The 15,559-nt window shown below is 36.3% G+C and overlaps 2 protein-coding genes across 5 annotated transcripts in view; both read left to right on the top strand.

Moving 5' to 3' along the window:
- Nucleotides 1-15,559, top strand: part of LOC109053914 (disintegrin and metalloproteinase domain-containing protein 9) — a 1,168,157-nt gene that overhangs the window by 55,606 nt on the left and 1,096,992 nt on the right. The window lies entirely within an intron of this gene.
- LOC109053363 (proprotein convertase subtilisin/kexin type 5-like) overlaps nucleotides 1-15,559 on the top strand; it is a 59,161-nt gene that overhangs the window by 22,522 nt on the left and 21,080 nt on the right. For all 3 annotated transcript variants that reach the window (XM_042730091.1, XM_042730092.1, XM_042730093.1), the window contains exons 10-18: nucleotides 327-430; nucleotides 2,898-3,015; nucleotides 3,092-3,280; nucleotides 3,458-3,594; nucleotides 5,057-5,182; nucleotides 5,267-5,369; nucleotides 10,798-10,991; nucleotides 11,078-11,162; nucleotides 12,768-12,871. In XM_042730091.1, coding sequence (XP_042586025.1) covers nucleotides 327-430; nucleotides 2,898-3,015; nucleotides 3,092-3,280; nucleotides 3,458-3,594; nucleotides 5,057-5,182; nucleotides 5,267-5,369; nucleotides 10,798-10,991; nucleotides 11,078-11,162; nucleotides 12,768-12,871 — 1,160 coding nt within the window. The remainder of the gene's footprint in view (nucleotides 1-326; nucleotides 431-2,897; nucleotides 3,016-3,091; nucleotides 3,281-3,457; nucleotides 3,595-5,056; nucleotides 5,183-5,266; nucleotides 5,370-10,797; nucleotides 10,992-11,077; nucleotides 11,163-12,767; nucleotides 12,872-15,559) is intronic.

The following is a 15,559-nucleotide window of genomic DNA, read 5'->3' as shown; positions in this document are numbered from 1 at the left end:
TGATTGTATATTCCCAGCACAATGCAGCGAACCAAACTGAGTTAGATTGCTTCAATATTTTGGGGGATATTTGGGAACACATGGCATCCATCTCTCTTTGGTTTGATGTTTGATCCCACTGTGCACGGTGAATTATGGGAGCGAATGTTTCAACCAGCCATCCAGGCAATGAGACTTTGAGCAGTGAGCTGATAACTGCGGCCAGAGTGATTGTTTGGATTATAATAATTGGATTTTTTAAAAATCCAGTTTGGAGATATTTAGTCACGCAAATGGTCACATAGTTGCAAATGTCCAATAATCTTATTTCTGACTCTCTGCTGCAGTCCTTTCCTGACGTGGCGAGACGTGCAACACATAATAGTGAAGACATCTCGTGCTGGCCATCTCAGCGCTCCTGACTGGAAAACCAATGCTGCTGGTTATAACGGTAACAGCCTTTTTAAACTGTTTTAAACAGGCTTTAAACTGCCCTGTCTTGTTTTAACCACTAGATTGGAAGTGATGCCCAAAAAAATGCATATGTTAATTTTATTGTATGCTCAGTCTTCTGGGTTTTCCAGAGTAGGGTTTGGCAAAATGCCAAAATCTTATATCACGATGTAAATAATTTTATTTTACGTTAATGAAATCACAATATAGTTATTTTTGTTTTAAGTTAGGCTAATATGATATCAACATTTTTATATCAATTTCAATACCACAAAAAAGCATAATGTGTAAAAAAGAAAAAGAAAAAAACTCTCAAGACAAATAAACAGTCAGTGATAAAATAAGAGCAAAGAAACTAATTACAAGCAATAGGATTAAAACCTACAGCAGAACAAGGACACAAATGAAATAGACGTACATGAAAAACTTCAAGCACTAGAAATAAAGTACTAATTAAATAGTATGTTATGTACAAAAAAAACAATGCACAGTCTTCTCTTTGTAAATTAAATATAGATTTATCCCTATTAAAATTACACAAGTTATTCAGTCGAGAGCAGCAAGAGATTTTCCCTCTTTTTTTATTGTTTGATTAACATTAATGACACAGACAGCAGCAGGTATATTAGGCTGCTGTCACTTTAAGACTGAATGCACAGATCTAATAAACTGACATGTATGCGTTTTCTTTCTCAACTGTTTACGTTCACTTGAGACACAAAGAGTGTATTTATGAGGATACTCTCAAAGATGGGCTTTTCGACACATAAGTGGGTGTATTTGACCGTTCAAGCCCAAAAAGGCAGTTTAGGCTTTCGCGATTGCATAGCACGGAAATGTCACATGAGCATAACAACAATAAAGATGATCCAAAATCCAAAAATGATATAAAGTCCCAAATCTCTATCAGTTGACCAGTTTCTAAAAACAAGAACCAAAAACAAGAATGAAACAGCGGTACATATCAGATAAGCACTGGAATTTATCCTGGTCCCGGTTAAATCTATTCTGATGCGGAGTACAACCAAAGACTGTAGAAATACAAAGACGGTTCACTCCTATACTTATGAATGGGAGACACTGCAACACGCAATATGGCTGGATAGTCCCGCCTTCTAAATGAAAGAGCCAATCGTTGATTGGTAAAGTCATTGCATCACTGCAGCAGCTGTTAGAAGCTCCGGTTCCCATAGAAACCTGAGGTTGGACCAATGTGCATGCACAGTCATAAGCCTGCTAGAACTGCGCATGTACATTGACAGGTCTAGCTTGAAAAATAAGCTTTTTAAATGCTGTTTGAGCATAAAACACAACATTCATGGGGCAGTTCAATTCAGATTTTGTTGCTGATTTGAAATATGTAATTTAATTGCAAGTTCAGCAAGCAGTTTTCGAGATTTCAGGATTCCCCCATTCATTTAGATAGGACTTGGTCTTGTTTGAGCTGCATGGAGGTGTTGCAAGTATGGTGGCCGAGTGAACAGACTTTCCTTGAAATGGACTTTGGTACAGCCAGCGGATCAATCCATTTACATTATGTATATTATATAAGTAATTCTTATATAGTTCAAAATGATCATTTTCACTATTTTTTTCTGTTCCACTCAGTATATTTCTCACTCATTTTGTGTGTAGTTTGTGAATCATTTGCATTGTTTGTATTTTTGTTGCAGAAGACAATTTGTGCAGTTGTTTTCACTATTAGCTGAACGTGTTGTTGTTCATACTCAGATTGAAAATATATTTCTCTGAACAAAAAGTAACTTTTTTTACTGTGTTTTATCATTAAAACCTATAACAATATTGTAATAAATGGCTGTAACTGTAAATTTTTATTTGGAAGTGTAAAACACCCTGATACAACTTTCTAAAGAAAAGAATCCAAACTTCAGGAGTTTCTGTTTGAATACAAAGTAAAAAAACACCATATTGTTGCTTGCGTTTTTCTTAAAAATCTGGAAATCCATTTAATTCTTAGAGAAAACAAAAGGAAAATTGGGGTATTAAATTAGCTAGACTGAAACTTCAAGTTCTCCTGTTTATAATGATTTATCACACTTGATGCTGACTGCTAGAATAGGTCTTAAAAAGCAAAGACAAGTGCAGGCATGTCAGGTGCCCCAAAAATGTTCTAGGTCTTTAAGGGTTAAACATTAACTGAAATAAGATGGCGGGGGGGTTATATAAAAATGTTTATAATCTAGTTGCCAAGACATCATTTCTTATTTTCATTTAGTTTAACAATGTACTAAATTATCTACAACTAAAAAAGAAATCAAATGAAATGAAAATTGTAAAAATAAAAATGAGTTCAAAATATTTTAAAAACCTGTAATTTCAATGATAATAAAATAGCACTGATCTGCATCATGATTGATGGTAATTTTGGTGTTCATAGTAACTCTAAATCTGTGTGCATATTGTTATTTTTTTGTTGAACAGTTAAGTTGTAAATATTCTTACAGTCAGTCACCTGTATGGCTTCGGGCTGATGGACGCAGAAGCCATGGTGAAAGAGGCGGAGCACTGGAAACAGGTTCCCCCACAACACATCTGTGTGGAGAATGCTGATAAACAAATCAGGTATATGCAACATCCAACAGCAGGTCACAATTCTATTGTTATATAAGTCATAATAAATGAAATTTGTTTCCCGTAGAACCATCCGTCCAGAGCATGTCGTTCGTTCGGTATACAAGGCAACAGGCTGCACGGATAATGCAAACCATCACGTTATTTATCTGGAGCATGTGGTTGTGCGTATAACAATTACGCACCCGCGACGAGGAGACCTGTCAATCAACCTAACATCACCATCAGGGACAAAGTCACAGCTGCTCGCCAATAGGTACAATATACAGACCATGCACTATCTTCAGTAAATGGCTACTTTGATAGAATTACTACATTGTGGTTTGTTCTTTCTCCCTGGTGAATTTCAGTGGAAGAATTTCCACTGATTTGGTGCAGTATTTTTAAGTGCATTTTGTGCTTGTTATGTAGCATCTGTTTATTGTTACTGCAGACTGTTTGATCACTCAATGGAGGGCTTTAAGAACTGGGAATTCATGACAACTCACTGCTGGGGAGAGAAAGCTGCTGGAGACTGGATACTAGAGATCTATGATTCTCCTTCCCAACTCAGGAGCCAGAAAGCACCAGGTACTTTCTCCAAGCAAAACACACTAGCTGTTACTTCAGCTATTCCTTCACCTTTGAAAACACCACATGGTCTTACACAGAGGTGTTTTCACATATATATATATAAACTTTTGGGTTGTGTTGTGTACCGCTGTTAAAACTACCACATTAGCAACATTGATTGCGGTGATTACAATGATTACATTTTCACAGATCAGGTAGTGTGATTAAAATTAATTAATTGATGTGTGACATTTCAAGTTGAACCAATTTTTTTGTCAACGTTGGCAATCGTCCATTGACAATAATGCAGGCAGAATATCGAAGCTGGATGTGACGTCTATTTCCCCTGTTGTCAGGTCACATACAAAATATATTGTTTTAATGATGTAATATCTAGTTATTATAGGAAAACCATGTCGCTTTTATGGCATATGTTATTACAAGAAAATACATTGTTTTAATGACTCATTTCCTAGTATTTTCTTTAAAAATAATGAGATGTCATTTAAAAAAAAAAAAAAAAAAAAAAAACACAGAGATGCACCGATTGCAAATTTCTTGGCCGATTCCGATTTCCTTTATTTATTTTTGTAGGTGTGACCTGCCGATACTGATTTTTGCAGATTCCAATTTTCTTGTAATGTTACTTACCTATATCTATATCATATATTATTTAAAAAAGCCTCATTTGCATGACATAAATACATTATCAGTCACAGTTTACACTGAATGCAATAAAATCACAATCGTTCTTGCGCAAAAATGTTTGCTGGCCCCAGTTTCAGTGCTTCCCTAATTATTTTTGTTATTGATGTTTTAATCAGGCTTCTTATATGGTCGGGCAAGTAATATTCTCTCTCACTTGACGTCAAAACAGACCGGTTCAGAATCTGCCGAATCTTGCCAGAAAAACGACTAATTCCGGTCCCGGGCCAGTCGATCAGTGCATCTCTAGATTTACTGTGTAACATCTCATTATTATGAGAAAATATATTGTTTTAGCATAACATCTCATTACTACGACATAGAGTGGAGAAATATTTGTGTGGCAGCAATGCGACACAGCATTTTGTTTTATAGAATATAAACATTAGAAATCAAGTTTTGAGTACATCTTGTAATATTTCATAAAACTACTGTTTCTCACAGTTTATTTGATCAAATAAATACAGCCTGGGTGAGCCTAAGAAACTTTTTTTCTTCATATTTCATATATAAAACTAAGGAATTGTATCTGCAGAACCCAAAACAATCTTTGTTTGTATTATATTTGACGGAATGATTTTAAATTATATATAATTAACTATAAAAAATTATATTAATCATAAATTATTTAATCCTACTTTAATTTCATCAGTCTTTGTTTAGTTTAAGTACTGATACTGGCATACTAGTGAATAACCATCAGGCTGAGAAATATTAGTTGTATAAATGAGGGTTTAATTTTATTGCACATCGACTGACTTGTGATTAATTTCAGGCAAGCTGAAAGAGTGGTCTCTGGTACTTTATGGCACCTCGGTGCATCCGTACTCGTTCCGCAATGACAAGCCCCGCTCACTGGCGGAGCCTCAGCCTGATGATGAGTACAGTGAGGAGTATGTGGGTAAGTACTCGTAATTATATTGTGCATCTGTATTGTGGATATTCCATCACTGTGGAAACTGATCAGTTTCTGTTTTCTCACATGGCTCGTGCCACCCTGAGTGTGGTGAGAATGGCTGTGAGGGTCCAGGGCCCCAGCAGTGCATCACTTGCCTCCACTATTTCCTCAAGTTCAAGAACAACACCAGGTACACAGCTTTTCATAACATCAGTACATCTTAATAACTATACTTGATTGGTGTGTGTGTGTGTGTGTTTGTAATTTAAACTACTTTTTATAAACTTTTTATATATAACATAATGCCCATTGTTTTTTTTGTTTTTTTGGGGGGATGCATTAACTTATAGAAGCAAATATTAAAAATGCATCTCATGTGGTAGAACCGATGTGCACACATTTGCATGAAACAAAAATAAAAAATTAAATGATTTCACATATCTGTGCAGATCCTTTGTGTAGAGGTCAACAGGTGTCTTAAAATATCTGATATTAAATTCCATATTTTATGACATGACAGGGTTAGTTCAGATTGAACTAGAATTAATGTATTAATTGATTTAATAATAAAGAATGATGTAATAATTAAATAACATTTGTAAAAATATAAATGTGTGCTTAAAATATTCTTAACCTGGAACATATATTTAATCAATATTTATTCACATTATAAGATGTAAGACATTTATAGTCATTAAATTTGAACTTTGTATGAGAAATTTTTTTTTTTTTTTAATTATCAACTACTTTTCAAATGTTTGGGGGCAGTGCAATTTTTATATTACATTAATACTTTTATTTAGCAAAGATGCATTAAATTCATTTTAAGTGACTTTTATAATTATAACATTTAAAATGCTACAAAAGATTTCCTTTTCAAAGAATTGCTGTTCTTTTGAATGGTGATATTGAATTGTATCACGTTTCCACAAAAATATAAAGCAGCACAACTGTTTTCAACATTGATGATCATAAGAAATCAAATCCTCATGAAGACTGGAGTACTGAAAATGTAAAAATTACATTTTAAAATATATTACAATAGAAAACAGTTATTTTAAATTGTAATAATATTTTTTTATGAAATAAATGAGAAAGAATCTTACAGGGTTCTTAGGGTCATGAAAAACCTGGAAAAAACACACCATTTTAAAACACCAAAAAAGTTTTGGAAAAATCAATAACCCAGAACCATAAACGCAGAAAGTTTTGGAAAGGGCATGGAAATCTATTTCGCAAATCTCTATATAATAGAATTATGTTTAATCAGGTCCTGAATTTCGGTGCGGGACTGCACATAGGCTACAGTATATTGCATAGTTTTACTCATTCCCGCAGCTTTTGACTTTAAAATGATAGATATTCACACATTTATTCAATAGAGTATAGCATGTAGGTTAAATGAGTAAATAAATCCACACAGACTATGAGATCAAATCAGTCATTTGAAAAGAGCGTGACTGATTCAGCTGTACCTCGTCTTCTCTCTTAAAACAGCTTCACATCGTTGCATCTCATCTGCACTAAAGAGCTGTGTTTCAGTACAGTTAACAGAATTGTTACTTGCCTAATCGGGTCATTGTTGCATAGTCAATGTATTATTTATTTGCACGTCTTTTTAAGCCATTCGGTACTCGCACGCTCCAGAGGCGCTCCGCAGTCACATCCAAAGTGCGCTTGTGCGTATATAAAGCCGCCTTGCTAGTACCAACTTGAGTTTGGTCCCAAACAAGCTCAGTAGAGCCCTGAACGGGCCTCAAACATATGCCAGAGTCTGGCCCTTGTCCAACAGCTTATCAGAATTACCGGCCCGAGTCCAACTGTAGCCCATGTCTTTTTTCTCTGTCTCTCTTCCCCATTACACAGCTGCTGTTGTAGCCATTAAAATAGTTCAGTTTTATTTTTAATGGCAAAGTGGTTATATTTATTTTCATTTCTTTATTAAGTTAATTTAGAAATATATTTGAAACATTTTGTGTTTGTTAAATTCAAGTTGTTATTTTTGAAGTAGCCTAACGACCAAGCAGCCAGCGGCAAACTTGATCAATTTAGCATTCTCAAATCATCACCACTTGACTAAGATAAAATCTATATATAAAATACTTAAAAAAGCATATCACAGTGTTAGTTTAAACGTTAAACTATATAAATGTGTGCTATATTAGGCGCATATCCAATCGTTTGTGCGGAGAGTGGAAGCTAAAGCGCTTTGTAGGACTTGAAGTCGCCAACACAATCACTTGCATTTTTTTTTCCGTATAACAGTGGAAACAACCGTCATTTTTTGCTCATAAAGCTAAGAGTAATACATCATTCTAGACTGTAAATGGTCTGCTTTTTATTTGTGTGTGCTCACAATATCGGCATACATTGTTTTGTTTTGTTTTTTTGTTTTTTAAAAAAAACAGTGTGCGCTTTCTGCCGTCTCGTTCATGAGCAGAAGCGCTTCACAAAAATGAACCGAAACTCAGCGAATATACTATTTCCCCTGGCTCTGACACATTCATCATGGTAATTACCCCTTGCTGGGGTTTTGGCGCAAGCTTTATTGCGTGCGCTTTAATGCTGAACTGTTCCAGCACTCGCTGCTGATGCTGGACACTTATCACAGTCGAGCCGCTCTTGACAGTTGCGGTAGGTCTTGTGTTGTTTCCACCAGTGCTCAAGTCCTTTTCATCACCATAATAATTGATGGATATCTAAAATATAAAATTAAGGAGGGAGCCTAAAACAAGCCCAATGCCCGGCCCGCGTCTGCGCTATGACCTGAAAATTGTCCCTAAGCCATAAATAAGTCAGGGCCCGTCGGACTCGGGCTGAAATGCAAGGCGCAGCTTGTTAAAAGCTTGTTTAAGTGGCAAAAATACACACAAAATGACGTTAAAATGGCCATGCTAGCAAGTATCCTTATAAGCACTGTCTGTTTTTTTCTTAAGCGAATGTTAACAGTTGTGAAAGAGAAAAGTTTCCAAAACGAAATTCAGGTCCTGATTTTAACTGAGTTAGGCTACATGATAATATTCAGTGATGTGATATGTTCTCTGTGTGGAGTAATAATGCAGCTTGTACTTATTACTAAAACAAGAATGCAAACAATAGCATTAATAGTCATTGATTTTAGTTACATATGCTATGATCATTTGAACGGATTTTTATTCTTATTGTAAAATAATGAAACATTAGGTCATGGATATTGTTTCAAAAGTCATGGAAAATGTGTACAAACCCTGATCTTACAGATCCCAAACTTTTGAACAGTAGTGCATGAGAGCAGCATGAATACATGAGTACATTATTAAGAGCTTGGTACATTTGTCATTGACCCACATAACTTTGGTGTGAAACTCAAACCAGTATTGAATATCCATGTATTCATTTGTCTGGTATGTAAACTTATAATGAACTGGGTAATATACAGCCAGTCAGTCATTACTGCAAAATAAACTCCCTACAGAGTGAAGAACCCAATATGAAGCATGTGTATTGCATAACATAATTAGAGCTTCTAAAGAATTGAGAAAGTTTTTAATGCATTTACAGAAAGGTTGTATTACTGAAAGTACTCTTATTTTGTATTGTTTTTTTTTATTTTTATTATTATTATTGAAAATGTTTTGACTTGTAGTCAAAAGATTAATTAACTCCTATAAAACACCAAAGCACATGCTGAGAACAGCTGTGTGTCTGTGTGCCCCTGCTAACATCTCATATCTATCCAGACACTCTGTGTGTGTGTGTGTGTGTGTGTGTGTGTGTGTGTGTGTGTGTGTGTGTGTGTGTGTGTGTTTTCCATAATGTAATTATATTAATGCAACTTTCATAAATATATTTATACAGGTCCTTCTCAAAAAATTAGCATATTGTGAAAAAGTTCATTATTTTCCATAATGTAATGATAAAAATGAAACTTTCATATATTTTAGATTCATTGCACACCAACTGAAATATTTCAGGTCTTTTATTGTTTTAATACTGATGATTTTGGCATACAGCTCATGGAAACCCAAAATTCCTATCTCAAAAAATTAGCATATTTCATCCGACCAATAAAAGAAAAGTGTTTTTAATACAAAAAAAGTCAACCTTCAAATAATTATGTTCAGTTATGCACTCATTACTTGGTCGGGAATCCTTTTGCAGAAATGACTGCTTCAATGCGGCGTGGCATGGAGGCAATCAGCCTGTGGCACTGCTGAGGTGTTATGGAGGCCCAGGATGCTTCGATAGCGGCCTTAAGATCATCCAGAGTGTTGGGTCTTGCGTCTCTCAAGTTTCTCTTCACAATATCCCACAGATTCTCTATGGGGTTCAGGTCAGGAGAGTTGGCAGGCCAATTGAGCACAGTAATACCATGGTCAGTAAACCATTTACCAGTGGTTTTGGCACTGTGAGCAGGTGCCAGGTCGTGCTGAAAAACGAAATCTTCATCTCCATAAAGCTTTTCAGCAGATGGAAGCATGAAGTGCTCCAAAATCTCCTGATAGCTAGCTGCATTGACCCTGCCCTTGATAAAACACAGTGGACCAACACCAGCAGCTGACATGGCACCCCAGACCATCACTGACTGTGGGTACTTGACACTGGACTTCAGGCATTTTGGCATTTCCTTCTCCCCAGTCTTCCTCCAGACTCTGGCACCTTGATTTCCGAATGACATGCAAAATTTGCTTTCATCCGAAAAAAGTACTTTGGACCACTGAGCAACAGTCCAGTGCTGCTTCTCTGTAGCCCAGGTCAGGCGCTTCTGCCGCTGTTTCTGGCTCAAAAGCACACGCCTGTGCACGGTGGCTCTGGATGTTTCTACTCCAGACTCAGTCCACTGCTTCCGCAGGTCCCCCAAGGTCTGGAATCGGTCCTTCTCCACAATCTTCCTCAGGGTCCGGTCACCTCTTCTCGTTGTGCAGCGTTTTTTTTGCCACACTTTTTCCTTCCCACAGACTTCCCACTGAGGTGCCTTGATACAGCACTCTGGGAACAGCCTATTCGTTCAGAAATTTCTTTCTGTGTCTTACCCTCTCGCTTGAGGGTGTCAATGATGGCCTTCTGGACAGCAGTCAGGTCGGCAGTCTTACCCATGATTGCGGTTTTGAGTAATGAACCAGGCTGGGAGTTTTTAAAAAGCCTCAGGAATCTTTTGCAGGTGTTTAGAGTTAATTAGTTGATTCAGATGATTAGGTTAATAGCTTGTTTAGAGAACCTTTCCATGATATGCTAATTTTTTGAGATAGGAATTTTGGGTTTTCATGAGCTGTATGCCAAAATCATCAGTATTAAAACATAAAAAAAACTGAAATATTTCAGTTGGTGTGCAATGAATCTAAAATATATGAAAGTTTAATTTTTATCATTACATTATGGAAAATAATGTACTTTTTCACAATATGCAAATTTTTTGAGAAGGACCTGTAGATTTTGAGTTCTCCAGCATCCCGGTTAACCAAGCCGTTCTCAAATCTGGAGCTGATGGCTTTCTCAGACCCTGACTTTTGCCTTTGTTTCCTGGTGAAAGTCTTTCTTCACGGCTGCCAGATGTTGATTTTTCTGGTCTCATGTGGCTCTTCCTGTCTGTGTCTGTCTCTCTACATTTCTCTTTCCACCTCCGTCTATCTGTCTCTCAGGATGTGTGTACCTGAGTGTCCGACTGGCTTTTTCCGGGATGATAAGAAGCGCTGTAAGAAGTGCTCTCCGCTCTGCGAGTCTTGCATGGGCAGCCGCAGCGATCAGTGCTCAGCCTGCCGCCCGGGTCTGTACCTAATGGAGGGAGGAAACAACTGCGTCAGCTCCTGTCCTGACGGCTTCTACCTGGACCTGGGCAAGTCACACTTCATCTCGCTCCAGAAAACTCCACATACTGATTAGCTGTTGAATTTAAGACCTCATGTGGCTGTTCTCTCGCAGACTCCACCATGTGCCGGAAATGCAGAGAGAATTGTAAGAAATGCATGTCTGCAAACATCTGCACAGAATGCCAGACCGGTCTCAGGTAATTCAGCCCATAGGAAATACAGTATTCCACCTCCTACAGGTTTTTTTGGGCCAGTATGTGAAATGCAATCAGAATCTTGGACTAAAATTTGTGATACTTTCCTATGGTCTACGTTGAGATTTCAAAATAAAGCCACGCTGGCTAAATGCTGAATTATCACTGGAAACATCCTGTTACACACAGTGTAGCTTTTGGGTTCAGATGTATGTTGAAATACTGTCTCTAGTGAGCAATTTGGCCTGGGTTTTTCCTACTCCTCTCTAACGTTCGATTAAGAGGTGGAAAAAACAGAGAGAGAAAAGAAAAACAGGTCATGGCACAAAATCTGGCGTAATGCGCAGCAGCTGTTCTGTGAATGGCTTTGAAATATTCTCTGAATATACGTAAAGGTTTTTCGCCCACTCATTTGGACTTAAATCCGTCGTTGTTGATCTTTTTAGACTTGTTTAGACTATGGAAGGTATGAAGGAGAATGGCAAGGCAAGAGCGCAGATGAGATGAATTTTTCTGCCCGCAGTTTCTCTGTTTAAGGTTGCAATTACAGTCTTTGTTATTATTCATATGGCTAGTCATTCATTGCTGTTTTGGGGAAACTTTATTAGTCTAGATGGTATGAGCTTAGATGGTAGCCCTTTCCTATGGGGGAAAAAAACTAGCACTATTTTCTAAAAATTTTGATTTAAAAAAACATTTTGAGAGGTATTTCCTCACATATTATAGGTGTTATTTTAGCAACCATTTATTTTTGAAATGTTGAAACTGGCAACTGAATATGTTCATTTAATCAAATTAATAAAAACAATGAATAAAAGTCTAAGCCACACGGACATTCCATAAGGGATTTTTTTTTTTAAATAATTCATTAAAATGATAACTGAATTTTCTTGAGTGTTTACATCTTGACACCATTTAATTTGCATGATTGTTCCAGTCATTTGTGATTTAAAGGTTTATTATTATTATTATTATTATTTACTCACAAATAGCAGTTTCTACCCAAAATATAATAAAATATTTTTGAGCTTGATATAACTAGAGAAAATACTTTTTATACTATAAATTTATTAATCGAACTTTTCAAATGTCCTCATAAATCAAGGTTCTCCAAGACCTCGGGAATCCTGGTTCTTGAAATGGGATTTGTAGATGCAATCAAAAATATAAAGCCAGTTTACAGTCTTGATTTTTGTTAAGGTTTTAGCTTATTTTATTGCTTGTTTGTCTTATTTAAAATAATTTTAAGTCATCGTGTCGCAGACTTGGAAGTTTGCTGAGGCCCCTAGTGGGTCCCGGGCCCCTGGATGAGAGCCAATGCCTAAATATTTAGTTTTTAAGCTCCACCTGCTGTCACCATTATAATTATTTTGCACACCAACACTGATAATATTCATTTTCAGGGGATTTTACTTTGTAAATTCACTATTCTTTTTCCCCTGATATGCTCTGGCGCCCCCTATGGAGGCTCACCTCACAGTTTTTAAACCATGACGTTAAGAATAAGTGTGAAAGAAATAACTTTGTGTCTTGTGGCTCAGTCTCAGCATTGAACCCCTTTGAATAATTCCCTCTTCCATTCTGTCTCTCCCTCTGTCTTCCTGCTAGTCTACAGGGGAATAAGTGTCAGCTGAGCTGTGAACCTGGCACCTATTATAATGGGCACCGACGAGCATGTGAAAAGTGCCACTCGACTTGTGCCACCTGTGCAGGTAAACACTTTACCTGTGTTTATGGTACTTTATTTTCCATTTAGGTTTGCAGTAGGCTTTGATTATGATCTTTTGCTTAATAAAAGCCATTTAAAAAATATAACTTCCAGTAGTTGTTTTTTTTTTTAAATATTCTTTTGGAGAGAATACTGATTGGCTATTCCTTTTTGTATTTTATTTATTTATTTTTATGGTAATGCATAAACGCACCTTTTAGTTTGCAATTTGCATCCAAAAATGAAAAGAGTATATAATCATCCTGGGCACAAAAAAAGATGCACTGATTCATTTTAAAGATCTAGACTTAACAAGACTGTGAAGTGCCTTCTGAGACTATTACGTCAGCTCTGTTCTCTCCAGTGTCCAGAAATGGCAGCTAATTACTAAGGCTTTACAGAACAACCAGTGCTTTGCTTCTGAATATAGTTTATGCAGCACAATTACTGTTGCTAGCTCAGATTCTGCCCCAGATTGTAATAACAGATTTTAAATCTTTATTGTAACGACTCACTCATAATTCCAAAAAAATAACTGGTCACAAAAAACTTTCTGGTTCAAGTCACTAGGATGACTTGAGTTCTTTTGGGATGTGTAATAGTTTGGTAATTAAAGTAATAAATACTGTTGTAAACAACCTTTTGAGTCGACTATCAATCCAAGGAAGCACATTTTCACCATATAAGAAAAAAAAAGGTCATGCTTTGCTAAATTTAGTCAGAATTATGATACAGAAGGTCAAAATTATGAGGTACTAAGTTGAAAGGTCCACACGATTTGCCCAACGGAGGTATCCAGTGGTGGATGAAGGTTTCCTGCATTTTAAAATGTAAAGTTATTAAATTTATGTTAAATTCAAATCTGACTCCATTTTATTATGACCTTGCATTTGAGTAAGAATGCCAATTTTTAATGATAATTTATAGGATAATTTATCTAGACATCTGATTATTCTATATATTCTTTAATATTATTGTACTCATTCATTCGGGAGCTCATGTCGCTCTAAGATATCGCTTCTTTATCGCTTCGTTAGCGTATTTTATGGTCACATTCTCATCAGTCTTGGTTATTAGACAGAGGTAATTGACTAATATTTTAGACGGCCGCTCCTATGCTTGCTCATTCTAAAAGCACTTTTATTAAGCCCCCTTAGATTTATACACACTTGAATAAAGCAACATTATTTCTAGTCAGAGGTAACGACCACTACTATAGATATAAGCCAACCAACATTACTTTCCCTGAAAGTAGCTTTGGTTCGGTCATGCCATGGTTTCCCCATGTACACTTAGCTAGAGTAATATTACATTAAACAGAGCTTGGGCTCACCCTATTAAGGTTGGTCGAACAACATCCAGTTGATATAAATGGAAATTCCCTTTAAGCCCTTACAATCTAAGTACACTTGAACTAATACCAAGTGTTAGCCAGATCTCTAAAGATACAATTGGTGTGCCCTGTGCTCCATCTCAACTGAACTTTAGTCTGTTACTAACCTGACGTCTGTCACAAGGATACAACGTGATCTACAATCAGTCAATAATTACAGAGAGTAAAACAGAATAAAATCAAATGTAACAATTCATTATCAGTCAGGTAAACATGTATTATGCCAATTACATTACATAGCCAATTCAAAGATATCAAATCAATACAAGACATCTCAAAGATGAATCTAAGGGTAAAAGATGCATACCTGACCTTAGAAAATACATAGTATGGAGTGTAGAGACACACACCACACTACAGGCTTTCTGGTACAGAATCGCCCCAAACTTCTTGCAAGATTTCCTGAAGTACTTCAGACCAAGACAAAAATCCACCAAAATGGAGACAGGAACTAACAATTTGAATTTGTATTGATCAAGCCGAATTAACACCTTTTGGGACATACGGTAATTTGCATGAAGACACTGAGAAATTACACACCCTTTACAGTCAAACGACATCAAACATGAACAGTTGCCTTGTCATTAACTCTGATTAAGAACAGTGGTTTCTATGATCTCTGTAGCGTCATGTGTTTAGATGGAAATCAGGGGAGAGAGGGGGAGAGTGAGTGAAGGAATGGGATAGATGAGAAGGAAGATTCTCTCACATCTTCTCTCAGTGAGATGTGGAAACAGATGTCTGTATTTCAAAAAACTATAAGAAAAATATCAAACTCCAAAAATCAAAGTAACTCATACACATTAAAAGAAACAGTGGCATAATTCTGAGATTAAATGTCCAAATTATTAGATAATTATGAGACATTTAAATTGATATACTTTAAACAAAAATAAATAAATAAATAAGAAATCAATTTATATACTGTCATTGAGTCTAAATTAAGATATTTTTGACAGTGTCATAATAGTTAATCTCATAACTATGATTTAGGGACAGATTTACGAAATGGGGCAAATTAGCGTTGGAGCGCAATTCCATAAAAGCGCTGATGGGAGGAGAAAATTCTGCGCGTGATTTACTGACAATGAGCACATTAAAGAACAGACGCAGCCAGATCATTTCCATAATGACCAGCGCAACCTACCAAGAGCGGCGCAAATTATCACATTCTTGAAGACATGCTTTTTTTGGGTGTTAAAAAATGGCGCAAATACTAGTAATTTGACGAGCAGCAAACGTTAGTAAATCACGTTGCCTGATTCATTTTAATACTCTCCTCACATAAATTTTGCGTCT

Source organism: Cyprinus carpio, chromosome B8, assembly GCF_018340385.1.
Source record: "Cyprinus carpio isolate SPL01 chromosome B8, ASM1834038v1, whole genome shotgun sequence".
Taxonomy (NCBI): domain Eukaryota; kingdom Metazoa; phylum Chordata; class Actinopteri; order Cypriniformes; family Cyprinidae; genus Cyprinus; species Cyprinus carpio.
The sequence above is the reverse complement of the archived record's forward strand: the minus strand, read 5'-3'. Positions and strand labels throughout refer to the sequence as shown.